The sequence below is a fragment of the Euprymna scolopes genome, chromosome 39, assembly GCF_053919585.1.
Source record: "Euprymna scolopes isolate OS-2025 chromosome 39, ASM5391958v1, whole genome shotgun sequence".
In the NCBI taxonomy this organism is placed as follows: domain Eukaryota; kingdom Metazoa; phylum Mollusca; class Cephalopoda; order Sepiida; family Sepiolidae; genus Euprymna; species Euprymna scolopes.
In genome coordinates, this window is record NC_136520.1 from 30,528,497 (window position 1) to 30,551,116 (window position 22,620).

The 22,620-nt window shown below is 33.2% G+C and overlaps 2 protein-coding genes across 10 annotated transcripts in view; one reads left to right on the top strand and one right to left on the bottom strand.

Moving 5' to 3' along the window:
• The window catches only part of LOC145263698 (U3 small nucleolar ribonucleoprotein IMP4-like), a 278,515-nt gene that overhangs the window by 146,790 nt on the left and 109,105 nt on the right, over nt 1-22,620 (bottom strand). The window lies entirely within an intron of this gene.
• Nucleotides 1-22,620, top strand: part of LOC145263697 (rho GTPase-activating protein 12-like) — a 451,066-nt gene that overhangs the window by 45,688 nt on the left and 382,758 nt on the right. For all 9 annotated transcript variants that reach the window (XM_080120640.1, XM_080120644.1, XM_080120638.1 and 6 more), the window contains exon 2: nt 20,647-21,992. In XM_080120640.1, coding sequence (XP_079976766.1) covers nt 20,889-21,992 — 1,104 coding nt within the window. In that variant the 5' untranslated portion in view covers nt 20,647-20,888. The remainder of the gene's footprint in view (nt 1-20,646; nt 21,993-22,620) is intronic.

Sequence of the window (22,620 nt, forward strand, 5' to 3'; positions counted from 1 at the left end):
TAAACGACCGTGTTTGGATTTTACCATTCTTGGATTTTTTACCCTTCACCGGACTATCCATTCATGTGAAATCTTTTTATCATTTTTTCTTTTACTTCCTATTCCCCTTACCTCACCCTTTTTTTTTTTAACCAAGTAAGATCTGCGACTTACTTGTGGTTTCATTAAATACTTTTACATGCAAAATCCGATCCCGCATTTTGCTAATTCCTGCCCTCTGATGAGAAGGAGAGTATTTCTTTGAAACTTTGCGGATTAAGGACTATCCACTTATCTTGTGCTTCCTTTTTAAAATTAAATATGTTTTTAACTCTTTTTCAAGATGTTTTTTAACATGTTTTATTAATCGTTTGTTCATATATATATATATATATATATATATACTAGACTACTCGTGACCCGTTGGGTCAGTATGTTATATTAGCTATGGAATTCATGTATGAGCGTGACACTTGTGACGTAAAGAAAATAGTGTTTTTTTTTGACATAACAGAAACATTTCTATGAAAGTATATCAAAATGAAAAATCACAGACGGATTACTCCAACATGAAAAAAAAAATCCTCCCTATTCATGTAAAGTTACCTATTTTTCGGAATAATCACTCAAAAATCGAAAATTAAACATGATTTTCCTACGAATCGAACGCCGACGAAAATCATGTAGCAGCAAAAACGCACATGAATCTACCAATGAGAAATATAAGAATGAAAAACCCATATTGGAATCCTTCAACCAAGTTATAGAAACTTTAAATTAAAAAAAAATAATTAATAAAACCTAATGCAAAAAAATAAAACCTAAATAAATAAAATAAAATAAAACTAATATTGAAACAGATTAGTAAATGTGTCAACAAATTCACCGTTCTCACACAACTATTTTGTATCTAGAAACGTAAACAAAATGTAAAAAAAAGGAAGGAAGGAAAAAGGACGTATAGAGTGTAGTAGTAGTAGTAGTAGTAGTAGTCTTGGCTTTACTACAGTTGTTCTTATGTTTGTCAACAGGTTAAAGTTGTTTAGTTCTAAGAAAATAGCGACAGTATAGTTGTAATAAATAATAGTTGCAAAACACCTCCACTCTTCCCATGTTAAATAATAATTTCGAAATAATAACGTTAATATTTCAGTGCACAGGTCTAAATCTGCAAAAGAAGCGATTTGTGTTTATTTGTTTACGTTGTTATGTGTTAATGTTTATACGCGCATGCGCAACCGGGTGTTGTAAACCGGAAAGTGGATTACATCACTCGTTACAAGATCATTTGAGTTATATATATATATATATATATATATATATATATATATATATAGTAATTTATAAAATATATATGGTGATTAAGCTACACTAAATATTCCGTGTTTCATCCACTCTAGGACACTTCAGGCTTATGCGGGAATTCGTGCATAAGCCTGAAGTGTCCTAGAGTGGATGAAACACGGAATATTCAGTGTAGCTTAATCACCATATATATTTTATAAATTACTAACTAGCTCTACCTACATATTGAGCACTTTTGAAGTAAATACTTAAAGTCTACGCATAAATCTATACTTTCGTATATTAATTTTATGTGAGTAAATTAAGTAGTTATATATATATATATATATATATATATATATATATATATATATATATATATATAATTCAAACACTACAGTGTTTGAATGATATCGTTAAGTGGCAGTTTTAGTCATTTAGAACTGCTTTAAAGCTCCACCGATCACTCATTTTTTGACCAAATTTCGAACAATTATTACATTTTATAGATCACCTTCTCAACTATATTGTGAAAAAAAAATTCCATTTTAGTTCAGTGAAACAATAGTTATGATGAATTGTCTGGTATTCAAAATCATAAAAATATGTAAGGAGGTATGCAACGCTTTTTATAACTGATTTCCATAGCCACCACGTCGCTTCAGTGATTACTGTTGCTACTAATTCACTGCTATCTCGAAAAGAGAAGTAACGAGTGAAACAATGAGAATGAAAACATGAAAGAGGGATAATTGGAAGGATTTTATTGAAAGCAGACGAGTGCCGTACATTGTTATTACATATGTGTTTATGGGGGCAAAAAAATAAGACTGAAATTAAACAAATGACCACTTGAATTTATTGAAAGCCTGCAAAAATTATAGATTACAATAGAAAAATGCGAGCATGAAAAGTAATATGGTTAAGCTTAAACATGGGAAAGTAAAGGACTAGTTGTTAAAACTGGAAAAGAAAAAGGCATTCTAGTAAAAAATATAATAAATTTATAACTTAAAATATTACAGCATTAAGAATTTTTTTTCCAGTTTTAACAACTAGTCCTTTACTTTTTCATGTTTAAGCTTAACCATATTACTTTTCATGCTCGCATTTTTCTATTGTAATATACATATACAAATGAAAAATTGATAATCAAAATAAACTTAAATTAAATTACAATATTTATTGCTCCATCAAATTAAAAGAAAAAATTAGAATAAAGAAAAATCTATAATCCAGGAATTTTCAAAGTAATGCTTTTTCCAATATATTTTTTAATATATTTTAAATTAATGTCAGCCTTTGATATATTTTTCCTTATCCTCTGGAGAAAAGAGAATATTTATGAAAATCCATGGATTAGGGGTTTTACATTATTATAATTCCTTGTTTAAATTTGAGGGATTAAGAAATATTGTAATTTATTCAATTTTATTTTTATCATCAATTTTTCCTATTTCTCTAATTGCTCTATCCTACTATATTGAGCTTTTTATTATATTGATAGGTTCCAATTTTAAACATAATATTTATATTTGCAATTCTTTCTCGTATATAAATATATATATATAAGTGAAATTGTCTATGTGTGTACATTTCCCTACAAAAGTACTCTGTCAATTTTCAATCTACAGACTCAAGATTTAACATAAGGCGTATTGAGATTTATGAAAATATTTTTAATATGTTTTAAGCCAGAAATTTGGCTGTCAAGAGATCAAAGTCCAACGATTTGACCTTTCAAAACTCTACCAAACTCCTCCACCAATTGTGGGTCTAAACATTTAAAATTTTTGATGTAGGTTACCTGGACATGAGACAAACTTTTTAATATATATATATATATATATATATATATATATATATATATATATATATATGCACATGAAGTTATGAAAAGTACATAGGGCTCGAGCAAAGCCTGGCTGAACTGCTGGTATATATATAAAAGTGAAAGTGGCTGTTTGTGTGTATGTCTGTGTGTGTACATTTCCCTACACAATAACTCTGTCAATTTTCAATCTACAGACTCGACATTTGACATAAGGGGTATTGAGATTTGGGAAAATCTTTTTTATCAGTTTTTGGCCAGAAATTTGGCTGTCAAGGGGTCAAAGTTCAATGATTTGACTTTTGAAAACTCTACCAAACTCCTCCGCCAATTTTGGGTCTAAACATTTGAAATTTTAGATGTAGGTTACTTGGATATGGATGAAACTTTTTAAATTTGATTTGAGCCCAAAATAATAAACGTTAAGGGGGCAAAATCGAGGTCAAAGTTAAAAAGAATTTAACCCCTGCGGTCTCTACCAAATTACTCAGCCAATTTTTGATCTAAACATTTGAAATTTTATATAAAGTGTATTCAGACATAGGGCAAGCTTTTTGATCGGTTTTTGGCCGAAGATTTGGCTGCCAAGGAGTCGGAGTTAAAAAGATTTGACTGTTGCAGTCCCTAGCAAACTATTCAGCCAATTTAGGATCTAAACATTTGGAATTTTACATAAAGTGTCTTTAGACATGCAACAAGCTTTTTAATCAGTCTTTGGTTGAAAATTTGGCTGCTAAGAGGTCAAATTTTAAAGAGTTGACCTTTGCAGTCTCTACCAAACTCCTCTGCCTATTTTGGGTCTTAAACACTGTAAATTTTAGATGTAAGTTTCCTGGACATGAGTCAAACTTTTTAATATATATATACATATGCACATAAAGTTATGAACTCTACATAGTCCTGAGTAAAGCCAGACTGAACCAGTGGTTCAGTCTGGCTTTACTCAGGTTCAGTGAACCACTAATATATATATATATATATATATATATATATATATATATATATATATATATATATATATATATATATATATATATATATATATTAGTGTTGGGACGATTCTTAATTTTTTTCCAATTCCAGGAAAATGTTCATTAATGATTCCGATACCAAGTATGATTCCAATTCCGATTCCCATGGAATTGTTGTTTTGAAACATACCATTATATAATCAAAAGTTTTTGTGTAGCGAAAAAATTTGGTACAGCGAAAAAGTGGAAATGCAATTAAGGGAATTTCGAAAATGATTTGATTTTTTTCGTAAAATTTCTTTCATTGAAGATAAAAGTCAAAACAAATATTTTAACCATGAATTAAACATGCACCATGAAATTAATAACAATCAATTTCAGGAGTTATTTTATATATTAAAAAAATATAAAGAAACAGTAAGTCATGATTAATTCAACAAAAATAGAATAACATCAAATTTCAAGGGGAATAACATGTTTTGTTTATCTTTTGATATTCATTTTTTTTTAATTTTCTCTTTATCTTCGATTTTTTGCAACTTCAATTGCTCACTGATTTTTATTCCACTTTCTAGAATATTCTTATTTCTAAATGAAATTTAAAAATAACTAAATCTTTGATTAAATTTTTAGCCTTTTATATTCAATCGTCTCAAATTATTCCTATTTATTTATTTGATTTTTTAAAAATATTTTTAACAATAATGTTATTTTTTAAATCTAAATTGGTTTATTTCTATATTTATTTTTATTACATGATTATATACTTATCGGCCTTTAATGTTTATTCTTATTTAATGTCTTAATTTACCTGCATCTTTATTTCTATATAAAAAAGTAAATTTTTGGTAATTGTTTATTTCTATTGTTAAATAAAAGTCATTTATTGAACTTTCGAAATCGCCCCCCGTCTTAATGGTGTTTCTGACAGCCTTTTTATTTTTATTTTTTTGCTAGGGGTTGGGAAACATTTACCTATGCCCACATCACGACTGTGATACCAGGCATCGGTGAATGTCGACCAAGCCCCTACAGTCCTTTAGTTGAACGGATCTGAATGACTAGTTAGTTTGCAAAGTTAAGGTTCAAAGGATCTTTTTTTAAAGTTAAACTTTTTTCCTTTTTTAATAAATTTTTCACCTTTTTTTGTTTTTGTTGTGCAAAGAAGTTCCAAAAGAAATGTTTAATTGCTTCATTCACAGAATATTTTAATGAAATGTAAATTTCTAAAAGAAAAAAAATTAAATTCACTTATCGCATTTACTTAACAGATAGCAAAATGGTTGTTTTCTTTTGCAGTTTTCGAAAAAAACTTAAGCGGTACCGTCAGTCAGCATAATATGTAGTTCTAACGTTTTTGTTTTGGGATACTTCAAAAAAGCCGACCACGTGATCAGTTAGTTTCACTTATTTCCTGAAACAGCCTTCGTTCAGAAATTAGAAAGTACATATATTGTTCTATTAAACCTTTTATTGTTTAAATAATTTTACTTTGCTTGTTTTATTTTTTTTTTTAAATATAAAGGTTGACAAGACATTTTTCATTTACTAATGAGATTTTTCATTCATTTACTAATGGAAGAGTGTCTGTAAAAAAAAAAAAAAAAAAAAAATTGCCAAAAGATAAGCGCCCCCCCCTCTTTTTTTTTTTTTTTTTTGTTACTCTTCATTGACTTTGACCAACTCGAGTAACGAAATTTACCCCCTTCTCCTCCAAACACAGGTTCTAACTTGTTTATTTCCCTTCCCCTCCCTGCTCACTATCTTATCATTATCCTCAACAAGCTGAAAGTTATTCAACTCGTATGGGTTGGGTCAGGATGGTCAGAGACATAAAAATAAAAACATGGTTTATTTACGGGCGGGGAAGGGGACTTAAAAGCTATTTTAATTTGTCTTATTTGTTCTCATCTTGAATGTTATTCTTTCCGCTTTTCTGAAGTCCAAAACCTCAAATAGCAATTCATAAAGTAGGTATGGGGGTTGGCTAACTTTTGTTTCATCTAGGTACTTGCAAAATGAATAGTCGATGCTCAAAATGTATAAACATTCAATGTAAACATTTTGAGGCCTGCCTTTACTTAAAAATTCACCAAAAATCAGGAAATTAACCAATTTTAATGAAATTTTCAGTATTTATAAAATAATGATCACGAAATATAATGAACCCATTATTTTTACTTGAATCTTAGTGGAAATGTATTAGTTTGTTTAAACAAAAACACCTTTACTAAAGTTATAGTTTTCAGTAGTAAAAAGAAAAAAAAAGGAATAATTTTTTTTTAATGCAAATAAAGTATCGTAAATTGTAACAAAAAAAATATATATATACATATATATATATATATATATATATATATATATATATATATATATATATATAATTTTTTCAGGAACATTACGAAAAAAGCACTAAAGTATTAATGAATGTGATATAACTCGAAGAAAAATTAATTTCTCAGACTATCGATATTATCATTGAATTAAGCATTATTTATTTAATATTTTCACACAAAAAAATTATAATGGCAAAAAATATTTCTACTTTTTTTTGGATTACATATTTCATATATATATATATATATATATATATATATATATATATATATATCATATATATTTTTATATGTAACATTTTAATATTTTTCTTGCTTGAATGACCATCAAACTTTCGACGTAACATAATTTTTTATATAATCTTGAAAAATACAAAAAAAAAAATTTTAAAGCAGGAACACAGAAAATAATTAAATTAAAAATGGTAAAAATTATACAAACGTTCACGATAGGGATGTACAGATGCAAGGCGGATATAAAAAAAAAAAAAACAGCACTCCCTACCACCATATAACTACCTGACGTAATTTTTAGTTAGCCTTTTGACTTTCTAACATTTTGGTCTTCATAGAATCCACATGTAAATGACTTTGTTTGCTTTAGCGAAGCTAGAATCTCTCGCTTTTGGAGGCTAATTAAGCTTCTTTTTTTTTTTTTGTACAAACAAGATGTTTTTTATTTTTTTTATTTAATTCAATATCATACGACTTTACTAATTATTCTTTGAAATAGACCCATAAAACTAATATTTATCTTTCAAAGGATTTTTAAAATAAATTTATTTATCTTCAAAATTTAGCTGAATTTGTCAGCTTCCAAATGTCGCCGTGAAAACACTTTTCATTATAACTTTTTTTTTTTTCGTGTACAGTGTAAGCCAGATATAAGAAAGATTTTCTCTTGTCCCAAATTAGAGCCTGCGTTAATGTGCAGTGTAACCCGGATATAACTGTAACCCTGATATAAGAGAGTTGTAGTGACCGGGGAAGCAGTCTCTTATATCCAGGTTAATACTGTAAAAATATTTTTTTCCTTTTGGAAATTAACTCCAGTCTTTAATCTTTCAAATACAATCAAAAAGTAGTCAGAAACCTACAAAAATTATGATAAATCGGCTTTCAAAACTATGTCCCCCCGCCTATCTTTATTCCGCCATTATTGTTCGTACCTAGTTTCATCGTCGAATGACTTCCGGTCTTACGCATGCGCATTTGGTTTCTTCCTCCAAATTATAACTTTTTTTAACAGAAACTGATTTTTTTTTTTTTTAAGAAGTCACCCATAAAATATAATCTGAAAATTGACCTTTCAGCTCAATTAATCTGATTAACGTCTTTGTAAATTTGCTTGTTGTTTTGTTTAGCAAGATTTTTTCTTTCTTTTTTTTTTTAAAGTCAAGTTACCAGTTATCAAAGCCTGAAGTGAAGACCACTCGAGGATAAGGGTTAATGAGTGTAAGGTGGTCAGTGAGATAGCGTAGTGATCGGTAGGGGTGGAAATTGTGTAGAATTTGATTATTTAAGGGGAAGGCTCAACAACAACTTGTTTACATTAGACTGGAAGACGAGCATGTTGTAGTCAGCTGGAAAGCAGGCCCGTAGTACAGAGTTTCACAAGCGGGCAGTTCTAGGAAAGAAACTTTGTTCATGGAATTTGCGTTTAGATTTCGGCACAGATAAAGGGTAGGGGAAAAGTGTTCCATAATTAGATATTTCTCAAATTATTTTAAACTAGCAGAGTTACCCGACGTTGTTTGGGAAAATACTAAGCAATTTATTTTTATCAATAACCAATCAATTCCTACTGTTGTCACACGTGATGTAAAAAACTTGAAACAACAACTAATTAAGGTAAAATTTACAAAAAAAAATCAAACATGCAAGTTGAATATTACATATATGTGAAATAAGTCAGACATGTTATTTTTTTTTTTAAATTACATTTTCACTCCAAACAAGGCACATTGCCACTTTGATGTAGGGGCTACTATCAGGGACATAAGCTACAGGGGTACTATGTGGGGAGTTGGGCAGCAAGATGCCGGTTCACGTTACACTTAAACTTCGGCATGTCAGTACAGTTGGGGAAGCAGGAACCCAGAAGGGAATTCCAAAGTCTAGCAGTTCTGGGGAAGAAACTACTTGAGTAGAAGATTCTCTTACATCTAGGGATCTCAACTGTGAAGGGATGGGATTTTGCTGCTTGTCGGGTTTGTCGGAGGTATTTACGTCGAGGGGGTACAAATGCTTGCAGTTCGTCGGAGCATTCACCATTAAAGTACTTGTAGAACAGGCAGAGGGATGCTACATTACGTCGATGGGACAGAGGCTGAAGCTTAGATGACAGTTCAGGACCTATCAGGTCTTTTGAACCTTGTCTAGGAGTGAGAGACTAGTAGCAGATGCACCAGCCCAAATATGGCAACAATACTCCATACATGGGCGAATGGTGGCCTTATAGAGGTACAGGATCTTTTCAGACATTAGTAGCTTTCTAGCACGGTAAAGAGAACCTACCTTTTTCACAGCGGTCCTGGCAATGCTCTCAATGTAATTTTTCCAACTCATTGTGAACGTTAGGCCGAGGAGTTTAAAAGAAGTACTTTCAGGTAAAGGGTCTTTGGCCATTGCTATTGGTGGTAGAGAAGGTTTCTTGTAGTTATTGAAGATAACAAGTTTAGTCTTGGCAGCATTGAATTTTTGTCCCCATTCCACTACAGATTGGAGGTCATCCTCTAGTGTTTTTTGCCATTTCTTTAGATATGTGTTTGTTTTCCTGTCGTGTCTGTTATAGAGCGTGGTGTCATCAACATATATACCCATCTCACAGACAATTTTGTCAAGGAGGTCATTTATGAATATTAGGAATAATAGAGGTCCAAGGATAGACCCCTGAGGCACTCCCGCATTTATATCATATAGTTTAAGCTGTACGACCATCGAGGACAACCTGGATTTTTATCTTATCTAAGAAGGATCTAATTATGTTAAGTATTCTTTCGGTGATACCGTATGATCTGATTTTTCTGAGAAGACCTTCATGCCATACTCTGTCAAAAGCCTTAGATATATTTAGAGCTACCACTCTACCCTCCCCTGCTTTGTCAAGTGAATGGTATATACGTTCAGAGATTACAGTTACTAGTGTAATAGTACCTATTTACTATGCCCCCCCACGGGACAGAGTTAGACACCAGGGTCGTTTTTTAAAATAAAATAAGCTACTTGTGCATTTATTGAACCGTGCTGAAATAATAATGCTATTATTTCGAAAGCCATTCTTAACATGGGAGAGGAGGGTGTTTTGTAACTATTCTGTACTTTCACTTAACAAATTAATAAAATAAAAAATATTGTAAAACTTTAATTTAACTTGAAAATACTATTTAAAAATAGCACGGTTCAATAAATGCACAAGCACCTAAAATAAAATACAATAAAAGAGATTACAGTTACTACTGTTGTTGCTACTAGAATGACAATCTGCGTGGGAAGCAAGATGCTGGTTTGCATTACATTTAAATTTCTACATGTTGGTACAGTCGTAGAAATCCCGAAAGTAAGTGGAACTTTTTCTGGCATCTAGGGACCTCTGCAGAGTAGGGGTATGATTTTGCTGCTAGTAAGGTGGGTCGGGGGCATTTAGGTTGGGAGGGGGGAGTACAAATGCAGTAAGTTCATCGGAGCACATTCCGTGGAAGTATTTGTAAAACAAATACAGGGATGCAACACTGGGGAGTTGTGACAAAGTTGGAGCTTGGCAGCCAATGTTCAACATGTACATCCAACTGTCGTTTTGGTGTTCTGTAGTTATGTTCATATATAATTTATGTAATCGCTTACAAAAAAAAGTAAAAAAGAAAAAATGCAAGATAAGTTTTACTCTAAAAAGAACTAAGTAATCCTCTCTCTCTCTCTCTCTCTCTCTCTCTCTCTCTTTCTTTCGAATCTGTAAATAAAACAGCTGTGCACCCGTGAATTAATTCCTATTTTAGCCACAAAAAATATTAAGAACAAATGAAAATTTCTTTTTGTGTCGATTAAAAGCGAAATTATTTTCTTTCTTTTTTATTATTATCAGTTATTATCACGATTAAAGCCTCTTTTGCTTATAAAAATTAATTTGCATACATGATTATTAAAGCAGACAAGACACATATACCTTACACTTTTATTTTATTTTATTTTTTACTAGCCTGGGTGCTCGACGTTGCCCGGGTGTTTGGAGATGTGTGTTGAAGAAAAAAAAGTGGTAGTAGGTAGGCAGGCCCGAACCCGTATCACGAAGGAGGAAAAGAACGTGAAAAAAAAAAATGACTTGTTTGCTGTTGCATCTATCGGTAAAGCGGAAATGACGTAAGTTTAAATTAAGGCCAGTGAATCGAAAAGAGGGGATGACTTTCGAAAATATCAGCGAAAAAAGCGACACCTTCCTGTAAAAAAGTGCTCAGTTGAGGGTGAAGGAATTAATGTTTTTCGATATTTGTCATCCAAAGGGTCGCACTTTAAAACGATCTCATAAAAATCCGTTGCCTCTGTGGAAAGTTTTGGGCAGACATACATACATACATATATACATTTAAACAAACAGATGAGATTTATATTATAGATGGAAATTGCTCCAGACGAGGCATGAAGCCACTTGATGTAAAAAGCTAAAAAAGAAAAATTACTACTTCAAGTTAATAAAAATTAGCCAATTATAAGTGTTAGATGGATATATTCCAACCCAGAAAACAGCAGTTCTTCCTTCTTTTTCAGAAACATCACTTATGGAATATGAGGACTAAAGGACAAAATTAGGGAAGCGAGCGTTACTGCCCGAAGTAAACCCAAGATTCACTTTCTACTCTTTTGAAAATGATTATATATAGAGTTGTTTTTGGGTGCAAATCTAGAGTTCAGCCGAATTAATAAACAAAATATACAGAACAATCTTTGTACATACCAGCAATGAAACGAAAATGTCATATTCCAAAAATCATGTAAATTGATCAAGTAGTTTTTGTTATATAGTAAATCGTAGATATTACAATGTTGAAATTGATCTCTGTAGTTCGTAATAAGTTGTCTTCCTTTATTTAATAAGCACTGCAGATCAAGACACAACGTTTGACTTCAGCATAAAATTTGATTTCTTAGTTAAAATAAAATAAAAAAAAAAACAATAAAAAAACTCCTCGATCAATTTATATAATTTTTGGAATATATCTTCATTCGGTGATAGGTACATACATTATAAAAAAAATTCTGTATTCCTGTTTTTTGTTTTAATACTTATTATTTAGGTTGAACTCTGGACTTGAATCATGTTTTTTAATACTTATAGCGAAATTGTTTTTGTTTTTTTTTTGTTTTTTGTTTATTTTTGTCCTGCCCTTTCTGCACACACGCAGTGTCGAGAGGTGCAGATTTGGAAATTTTTATTTATTTATTTTCCTGGTCATTGGTTACACACGTCCTCGTTAAAAAAAATTCTTTTTTATAAAATTTACATTTTTTTTCTGTTGTCTACGATTGATTTTTTTTTTTTTGTATTTCCCTCTCCCCTTCACTAACCTGCTAACATATGCAGATTGTCCTCGCTGTCCCATATGGTACCCCCTTTCCTCCACCAACTCAACATCTTGGCTAGGTCATATCTCTCAGTGGCTCTGACCATCTGACCTACTCCCGTCTTTCTCACTCGATTTTCTAAACAAAACATGTTTTTATTATTGCAATAAACTTTTGTTTGCATATAGAGGAATGTGTGGGTTTCCTTTTTGGAAAGTATATATATAAATACATATATATAGATTACACATTTTATGACTGCACATAATTAAAAAAAAAAAAAAAAGAAAGTTTTTTTTTTAATACTATTTACAGCTGTTCCCTAGAGCTCACCTTCACACAGAAAAAAATGTTAATTTTTCTCTGTTTTATCCTTATTTTTATGGAAGGTTGCTCGGCTGAGCTAAAATCTTTGGTTACCTCCATTGACGTGGAGCTTATGCTTTCGGTCGAATTTATCACAATGCTTGTGTACATTCTAGTATCCACATCGCTTGACCAATCGTCATTAAACTTAGTCAAAATATCGATTATGGTCTAGCTTAGAACTGATTTAATTTTGGGATATTTAGGTCAAAGTTCAGTCATGGAAAAAGATCACACTTTTAGTGATAACTTTGGTTCTGTTCATCATGGAAACTCACTACTTGATCCATATTGTAGCTGATGATGTTCTGCATCCTAATAGCTTTTGGCATCTTAACAAGTTTTGGCAGTGGTTGAAATTTTGAACAAATTTCAATTTCCGATTTTTCCAAATTCAATTTATGAATCTGATGCTCTTTCGATAACAGTAACCATCCTTCGATAACAATAACCATCTTTCGATAATAATAACCATCATTCAAAACTTCAACCTGACCAGATTTTATTTATCTTCATCTATAATATAAATCTCACCTGTCTGTCTAAATGCATGTATGTATGTATGTATGTATGCAAAGGGCGAATGAATCCTTTTTCGGGGTCAACGGCCAACTAGCACCGTGTATATTTGTGTGTATGTATAGATGTGTTGGGGTGGAGAGGGTTCCCATAAGCCGTGGTGAAGGCAACCTTTCTAGGAGAAGCAAATCTCTGATTTAAAAAAGCATAAAGCGGGAGACCAGTACCCGCATTAAGCTGGTCTGCAGTTTAATTTGTTGCTGGCTATCTTGCTCTTGCTTGTTGCTGGATCTCAACATTTTGAACCGAGAGAGAGAGTTAGCTGTTGTACAAAGCTAAGACTCTGTAACATCTTTGTATAGATACTTCCTCAGGCATTTGGGCTCATGGAATTTAAGTGTTCGAGGGAGTGGCACTCGTTTGGCAAGACGTTGCAATCATCATCATGTATGTATGTACGGCATAATCACATTGACACACCAATTCCCGTCAGATCACTGAAGTTATGCAGTGTTGAGCCTGGCTAGTAACAGATGGGTGACCATTTGGCAATTTTAGGCAATGTATGTGCTTTCTGCTTATCTCGGCATTGTTTCCAGTCGTCCTGTACCTCAACTTGCCACTGGTATTCAACAATGTCGACTCAGGAGAGGTGTGGTTGGAGATTGCGCAACTCTTGCCACAAAAATTTCACGTGCAGACACCCTTACCGTGGGTATCCATAGTCTGTCAAGACTGAAGGAAGCCTTTTTAATGTATGTATGTATGTATGTATGATTTAGCTGTCGTACAAAGCTAAAACTCTGTAACATCATCTTTGTATAGATATTCCCTCAGGCATTTGTTTATTAAAAAAAAAAAAGAAGTCCTGTGGCGATAAAAAAAGCTGTGACGTGTGTACGCCTGAAATGCTGGATGCATATAACAATTAATCTGCCATCATTATATGTATCTATGTATGCATATATGTATGTGTGTATATTTATATATGTACATGTGTGTTTATATGTATTTATATCTATGTGTATATGTATGTATGTGTCTGTGTGTATATATGTTTGTGTGTGTATGTATATACATTTATATATGTTTGTATGCATGTATGTGTGTATATGCATATATGTGTATGTATGCATGTGTGTATGTATATGTATGTGTATATGTGCATGTATGTGTGTATGTGTATGAATGCATATGTATGTGTATGTAGGTAAGTGTATGTATATATATGTGCATATGTGTACGTATGTATGTGTAAGTATATGTGTATGTATTTGTATGTATATTTATGTATGTATATGTGTGTGTATATGTGGATGTATATGTATGTATATGTGTATGCATGCATATGGGTATGTATATGTATTTTTGTGTATTATGCATTGTGTATGTATATGGGTATATATGAACGTATGCTTATAGACATGTATGTATGTATGTATGCATGTATATATTTATATGTATGACCGTCTTGTGTATGTTTGTATGTATATGTATGTGTGCGTAATGTGTATGTATGCATGTATATATGTGTGTGATATGTGTCCATATGTATGTGTGCGTGCGTGTATATATATGTATGTATACCAATGACCGTCTTTAGTGTCATGTCTGCTTGAGCATGTGAATTCGCCGGCAGGACTATATGTCATTTTCGGGCTCATGAACTTTCAGTGTCTGAGGGAGTGGCACTCGTCTGACAAGAGTTGCAATCATCATGTATGTATGGAAGTTTTAAAAGCCAAAGACAATGCGAAAAAGACTGGAATCATGAGAGTAAAGAAAAGAAAAACAAACAAACAAGTAGACGGGTATGTTTGAGTAGAGAAATGTCTAACTGTTTATTCATCTATCATTCCTCACCTCGTTGTATAATTATTTTATAACTAAGTTGCTGGTATGTCCAGTGTATATAAAGTCCGTTGGTGGTATGGAACTTTGATTAATTTCGGGAGAAAGATACCTCCCCTTTTAAAAAAAAAAGAAAACAAAAGTATATTCAAGATGGCGGAAGAGATGTATGTATGTATGTATGTATGAACCCTTTTTCAGGGTAAACAGCCAACTAGCACCGTGTGTGTTTGTGTGTATATATGTGTATGTTGGGGTGTAGAGGGCTCCTGTAAGCCATGGTGAAGGTAACCTTTCTAGGAGAAGCAAATCTCTGATTTAAAAAACCAGAAAGCGGGAGACCAGTACCCGCATTAAGCTGGTCTACAGTTTTACTTGTTGCTGGTATCTTGCTCTTGCTTGTTGCTGAATCTCAACATTTTCAACCGAGAGAGAGACTTAGCTGTCATACAAAGCTAAGACTCTGTAACCTCATCTGTGTACAGATACTCCCTCAGGCATTTGTCTATTAAAATGGTCCTGTGGCGATGAAAGTCATTTTTGGGCTCATGGACTAAGTGTCTGAGAGAGTGGCACTCGTCTGACAAGACGTTGCAATCATCATCATCATCATGTATGTATGCATGTCTGCCTAAAACTTTCGACAGAGGCGACAGATTTTCATGAAATCGGTATCATTTTGAAGCTCAACAATAAATATCGAAAAATTGGCCAAAGACATTAATTCCTCTACCTTCAACTGGGCAGTTTTCTACAAGGAGGGGTCGACTTTTGCAGGCCATTTTTGCAAGTCATCGTATCGGTTGGATTAACTTTGCCTAATTTTAGCGTTCCGAACGTCCGGTCGCATCATGGAGTAACGGTAAAACGTCAGGTTTTCTTTTACCTTCTTTTCCGCCTTCGCAGCACGGGTTCAAGCCTGCATGCCCACTACACCTTTTTTTTTTTTTCTTTTGCTCAACGCACACTTCCAAACACCCGGACAATGCCAGGCACCCAGGCTAGTAAATAATAATAATAATAAATAAAATTAACAATTCAACGAGGGATTTCCCTTAAAAGTAGAGCTGAGACATTCATCACTTACGTCTTTATCTTCATCCTTTACCAATCTGCTTCTCGTGACAACTTGAGCGAAAGGCAAGACCAAAGACCTGAATATTTGCAGTTCTAGGAGGTCCCAGTCCTGAGCCTTGTCTTCTCTTTTTCAGAAGGGGTTAGTTTATTGCTAATCACCTGAGGCGCATCTGCCGGGGAATGTTAACGGAGCTGCACAGACATCTTTTGTAGGATCAGAGCACACCTCCTCTGGGGCGCTGACTTTTCGATCCCAATTTCTGACCTTAGTATCACATTTCTCATAATGGGAAAGAAAGAACTGCCACACATATATGTTGAACGACCTAATCTTATATTCTTCCGGATCATAATTCTGTGTAGCTGAAATAGTTGATTAAAGTTGATTTAAATTGTAGCAAAGATGTTTGTCTATATTTAAAACTGAAATCTGGTGATCCTTTTCCTTCTCATTAATCAAGGTCGATATGCAGTAGCCATACTAATCATCATCATATCGTATGTTGGCATTGGTTTCCCTGATATTTTTCCAGTCAAAATTCGTCCTAGAAAGGTATTTGGTTTTCATGGGAGGAACCGTGAGAAGGTTGCCAACATCATAAGTGAAAGTGATTTTGTGGAACAATCTGGATTGGAACCTGGCACACCCAGGTTGTCAGTCTGTGTCATTAACCACTTGACCACTGTCACTTCCCTGTGACCATATTACAAAATGGTGATACAATAAGCTTCTCACCCCAACGCTATAAATCCAATAAAAATCAGAATTTTCTGATCCTAATGATTTTTTTTTTAAGGTAAGTTTTTGTAGAAAATGATCATAAAAAATTTTTAATAATAAAGCAAATATTTTCAGAGTTTGAAATACTAGCTGCCGTTACGTTTTTTTTTTTTTTTTTTTTTACATAGGCATCACCACTTATCAAGGCCAAGAGGCCACTCAAGGATAAAGGTTAAAGAGTATACAGTAGAAATTCATTTGCGTGGAGAGCATGTTGCCTGATGTTGTCCAGCCCGTCCTCTAGGATACTTGCAACAACTTAAATGCCAAAACCAGACGGTAATGCTGATGATGGCGATTCAACTTTTAAGATTTAGATTCCTTGAAAAAATTAACCCTTATTTACATTTATTTGAACTAGCGGGACCTGTGGAAATTCCACAGGGGACTCTTTCATATGTAATATGTTGATGTTGGCATTCTGTGGATGTTCAGTGTAAATGGAGATGCTCTGATATTATTGTAGCTCTTTTGTTAAAACTGCAAAAGTATTTATCTAAGCTAGGAACGCCCTGCATAGCCCAGTCGTAAAATACACTTAAATATGAGATTTTAATTCTTGCAGATTTCGTATATATTGTTATAGAGTCAATTTTCTATCGATTCTTATATATTATAAAGTTGTCCTGCTTATATATTGGAAAGTTGTGATTTCAAAAATAACAAAAATATGTCGATATGTCTTGGGTGCATCAGCTTAAACCAAAACTTATAAAGAATATATATATATATATATATATATATATATATATATATAATTTGAGTTCCTTCAGCTATATTAGAAACCGAAACCAAAACTTATGAAGAATTCTTGGTAAAATTATTTATTACAAGAAATGGAAGGTCTTAACAATTAAATGAATGTCACTCGGAAGAAAAAAGATGTAAGCATGACACAGAAAATAACACACGCTATCGTATTAATATATAGATGTTCTAACAACAACCCTTCTAACCCTTATGCTCGAGTGTCCCAAGGGCCTTCACAAGCAATGACCCATCTGTAAAGAAAAAGTTTTATTAATTTACTAGCAGGCTGCCCCAGCGTTGTCCAGTCTCAAAATATGCATAAATGTTATATTTTAATTAATGCAGAGTTTTTATTGATTATAAACGAAAATACCATAAGTATTAAACGTAATGTTAAATTCCTTAAAAAAAAAAAACTTAAGTAAAAAAAAAAAGGCAAAGAAACTGAGACATGTGCATGTGAATATTATGTTTTTTCTTTTTTTTTTAACTGTTTGTAGGGGGAAAAAATACTTGAACTGAGATTGAAACCGAAACCTAAAGATAATGAGTCAAACACTAGTTTGATATAACTTTTAAATAGTGTTTTCAAACCTACTCATACTTAACATAAGGAAGCTGTCATATTCTACAACCGTGCATGCGGTCATGAAATAGTTGTAAATAGATAAAAATCTGGTGGCCTCCCACATGCCAATTTTTCAATTTTTACCCCTTAGCAGCCCTTTTTTCCGGATGAAAACGGATTAAAAATTTTTCCACATGTCTGAACACTCTATATACGAAATGTCAAGTCTGTAGATAAAAAATTTGAGTATGTAGGTTGAGAAATGTCCCCCCCCCACACACACACATTCTCCCTCTTATAGATATCTATAATATAAATCTCACCTGTCTGTTTAAATGTATGTATGTATGTATGTATGCCTAAAACTTTTGACAGATGCGTCAGAACATGACAAAACCTGTATCGTTTTAAACCTCAAACTTTTGGACGACAAATATCGAAAAATTGGCCAAAAACATTAATTCCTTCACCCTCAATGGGGCAGTTTTCTACAAGGAGGGGTCGCTTTTTTCTCAAATATTTTCGAAAGTCATCAACTATTTTCGATTGACCAGCCTTAATTTTGACGTTTGTCACTTCCGGTTTTATGATGGCACAACAGCAGACATCACGTTTTTTTCCTCCTTCATGGTACGGGTTCAAGCCTGCCTGCCTACTATCATTTTTCTTAAAACTGTAAAAGTATTTATCTAAGTAATCCACTCAGTGTTGTGTCAAAATATATCTGGTTATTACGGTTTATCTCCAATATTCTTATAGGAGTCTGTAACATATTTCCATTGTATGGACGCCCGGTGCAAACGGAAATCCTACGATATCATTATACCATCTTTAGTCAGAACAGATACTACCCTTGGATCCTAACCAGAAGATTAAGAAGATATATTTTAGTTTTACATATGGCCCAAAAGCGACATCATTGTTTTTTTTAATTTAAAAAATTTTTTTACATTACGTCTTCAATGATTGGGAGATCCTATTTATTTAAAACATAACATGCCATAAACATTAGATTAGCGTCTCTATATCTTAATTTAATGTTCATTGTATATTATCACCTTCTATCCTCCTTTTTAATAAATAGGATCTCCTGATCAAATAATTTATAATCTGGAAACTGTGACACACGTACGTACGTTACGTATCTTAAAGGTACTATGGTATTAATATATAGATTCATATTTTTTATTATCAGTTTTATAGTACACCTTACACATGTTTCGCCGAATGGTATATATTGACCTAACATCTCATCAGAGACCCATATAAATCCATAAAAAAAAATTTTTTTTTCAAAAATAACCAAAGGTGGAAAAGGAAATAGAATTCTTTTAAAGTCATTCGAGTAAAAAACTTAAAAAAAAAAAACAACCTTACTTATTATAGGGGTTATTTAGAGATCATTCCAGAAAAAAAAACTTTAGACAGATGCCACGAGGAAAAAGATCGATGCGTATCTGCTGCTATCTTTTTTAATATATTCTGAATTATATTTCTAAAATTTTACATAAAACAAACTTAACCCTATCTCATTATAGATTTATTCCAATCCAAAAATGGGCCTTTTCAAACGAGTTGGACTAGTCAGATTCGCATCTGACTTATACAATGCAGAAACTCACATTTGACACTTGTATTTATTAGAAAAATAAGTTAAAAAGGTGAGAAAAAAAGGAAGGAAAGGGAGTAATGTCGTTTGAGAACGCAGTTAAGAAGTACTAAAATAAAGTCAAAAGAGAGGAAGAATACAAGTTCACTAGAGAGAGGAGAAGTGCAGTTACAATATTTATGGATCCATTAGAAATTCAAAAAGGAATTATAATAAAGAACAAGTGAAGCATGCATGGTTCTTCCATGAGTGCACAGTGAACGAGGTATAAAAAAAATGACTAAGTTCAGCATTTGCCCCAACCCCAATTTAGCCCCAAAAGTCCTCAGGGGACCTCAAATCCTGGTGAAAATGAACAAACTGCAGTTTTAGGCCTTGACATATGTAAATTTGAGTTCTGCACCATGTCAAAAAAAATAAATAAATGACCAAGTCCATCATTTGTCCCCCCCCACCCCATTTTGCCCCAAAAGTCCCCAAGGCCTTAACATATTTAAATTTGAGTTCAGCACCATACAAAACTGCTAAATAGACATACACAGAAAATTTTGGACAAATATGGTAAAATAGTCCCAAAAATAGAGTGCTTTTATTAGCCCTAAAAGAGCCCCTGGGTCACACCCAAGAGTTATCGCGAAGTATAGACAAACAAAATTATATAGAAATCAGTTGGTTACAACTTTACAGAAAATTTTTATAAAAATCCAAGGCATCAATTTTTTTTAATAAGCACAAAAGGGTCAATTTTAGCCATTTTAAACCGAAAGACACCCCTAGGGAGGCAACCAGAGTTTTCCCGGAAAATCCGTTCTGTTACTTTTATTTGTATCATGTTTAATGTTTGTGCAAAATTTCAAAAAATTCCAAGACGTAGTTATTGAGAAAAGTACAGACAGACGAACGGACAAAGGTGAATTTACAGGTTCATCCTTCTTTTGTCGGGGGTGGGGGGGGGGGGCAAAAATCCTTAACCCATGGATTCTTAAAGATAGACCTTTATTATTAGTGGATTTTATTTTCCGCATCAATTTTTCATTTTTGTTATGTTTATATATTTTATATATGTGGAAGCTAGATATTTATTGTGATTGATGTTCAGACTATGCTGTGCGGATTTACTAGTATATAATATATATATATATATATTTTTTTTTTTTTTTTTTTGCAGATCAACAGAAAATGGATTTACCTATTAAACCGGATTAACAAAAAACAAAAATAAAAGTATAAAAATGACAGTTATGACTGAATTTAACATGTAAAAAAAAATCTTAGACTTATTAGATTAATCCCCTCCCTTTGCCAAAACACTCCCCCCCCTTCAACCAAGAACACACACAAGCTTATTGTACTTCCAGATGACAGAAAATAAGAAAATATTCTAAACCATCAGTCCACTTTTCTATAACCATGACAACAACCACTGATTGCCAAAATTACGTACCCGAAACCCTGTCTACCACGACGCTAAATCTAAATGACACCAGCAGTGGATCTGTGAATGTGCCGCATGATACCAGCGAAGACGTCGTATCGACAGGAGATGGTAAAGAAAAAGAAGCCATCGATGGAAATGATGTGGACACAGAAGAAGAAGAGGATGATGAAGAGGAAGATGAAGAAATACTTAAACCAGTGTACCTAAAAGCATTGTACGATTATGAATACAAATATGATAGTGGGGAGACGGTTACCATGACTACTGGAGATGTATACGAGCTGAAATCCAAGGCCTCTTTTGATTGGTGGCAAGTCCAGTACATGAAGGACGGAACCAGTTTTCATGTCCCTGCTTGTTATGTGCAAGTCTTGGAGAATTATGATCCCGGATTTAACCGGACTTTACCGCCGATAAAGCCCAAAATAACAAAGGAGCTTGAAAAGAAGGACATAAACCAAAATCTGAATGAAAATCCTCCAGAGAACCCTACCCAGCAGTCTAGCGAGCACCAGGATCAAAACTCACCAGAAATCAAGGAAGAAAACCCCATTCCAAGCCCGTCACCTGTAGAGGACCCAGATGTAAAATCCTGTGACATTAAGAATATTGGTATAGAAAAGCATCGAAAACAGCCTGCTCCGTTAGCTCCCAGCACAAGATCCGAATTTAACAAACCAAACTATCACCGAACTCTGAGTTCCGGTGATTCCAGCACTTCTTCCTTCTGCTCATCACCAACGGCCAAAAATTTTAACTTGTCATCGTTTGGTAATAATAGTATTCCTGATAACTGCATCCAGGTAGTTGTAGGCAATTCTGAACACATGTCACCGATGATGCGGATCGGAGGCTGCAGCACATTCGGAAAAGGTCCCCCAAGCAATCGACCGAAGAGCTACCATTGCGGGAGTCAGTCTTCGTTCTTTCCAAATTCCCCCGAACCTTTCCACCCTTTAAAAACTGTAGAATCTGTTAACGATTACATGAACGTGGATGAGATACGTTCTTGTATGAAAGAAGGAAAACAAGCTAACACTTTGGAAAATATTACAGAAAAGGCGGCGGTAACAAGCGTGAGTAACCATTTTTTTCCTCTTCTTTTTTTTTTTTTTTTTTTAAATTTTTCTTTTTATTTTCACTTTTCTGGTTTGTGGAAACATGAAGTAGGCTCCTCATAATGTTTTTATATAATAGGTTAAAGTAGTTTGCTTGAAGCATTGTTTGATGTGTATATAAAAAGAAACTTAGGTTTATAAAAGGCAGAACAATGCAGAGATGTAATGGATAAACTCAAGCTGAAGCAACCTAAGACATAATGGTGGAACCAGCTATGTAGTTTCACTTTTATTGATCCAATTCATGTGGTTGTATATGTATGACCATACATACATACATACATATATATATATATATATATATATATATATATATATTATATATAGTACTTCCTTTAAACTCCTTGGCCTAACGTTTACAGGGAACATGAACTGGAATAGATGCATTGAGAACATTACCAAGGCTGCTGCAAAGAAGGTGGGCTCTCTCTACCGTGCTAGAAAACAACTTACACCTGAAAGTATCCTGTACCTCTATAAGGCCACCATCCGCCCATGTATGGAGTAGTGTTGTCACATTTGGGCTGGTGCATCTGCTGCTTGTCTCTCACTCCTGGATAGGGTTCAAAAGAGAGTCGCCAACCTG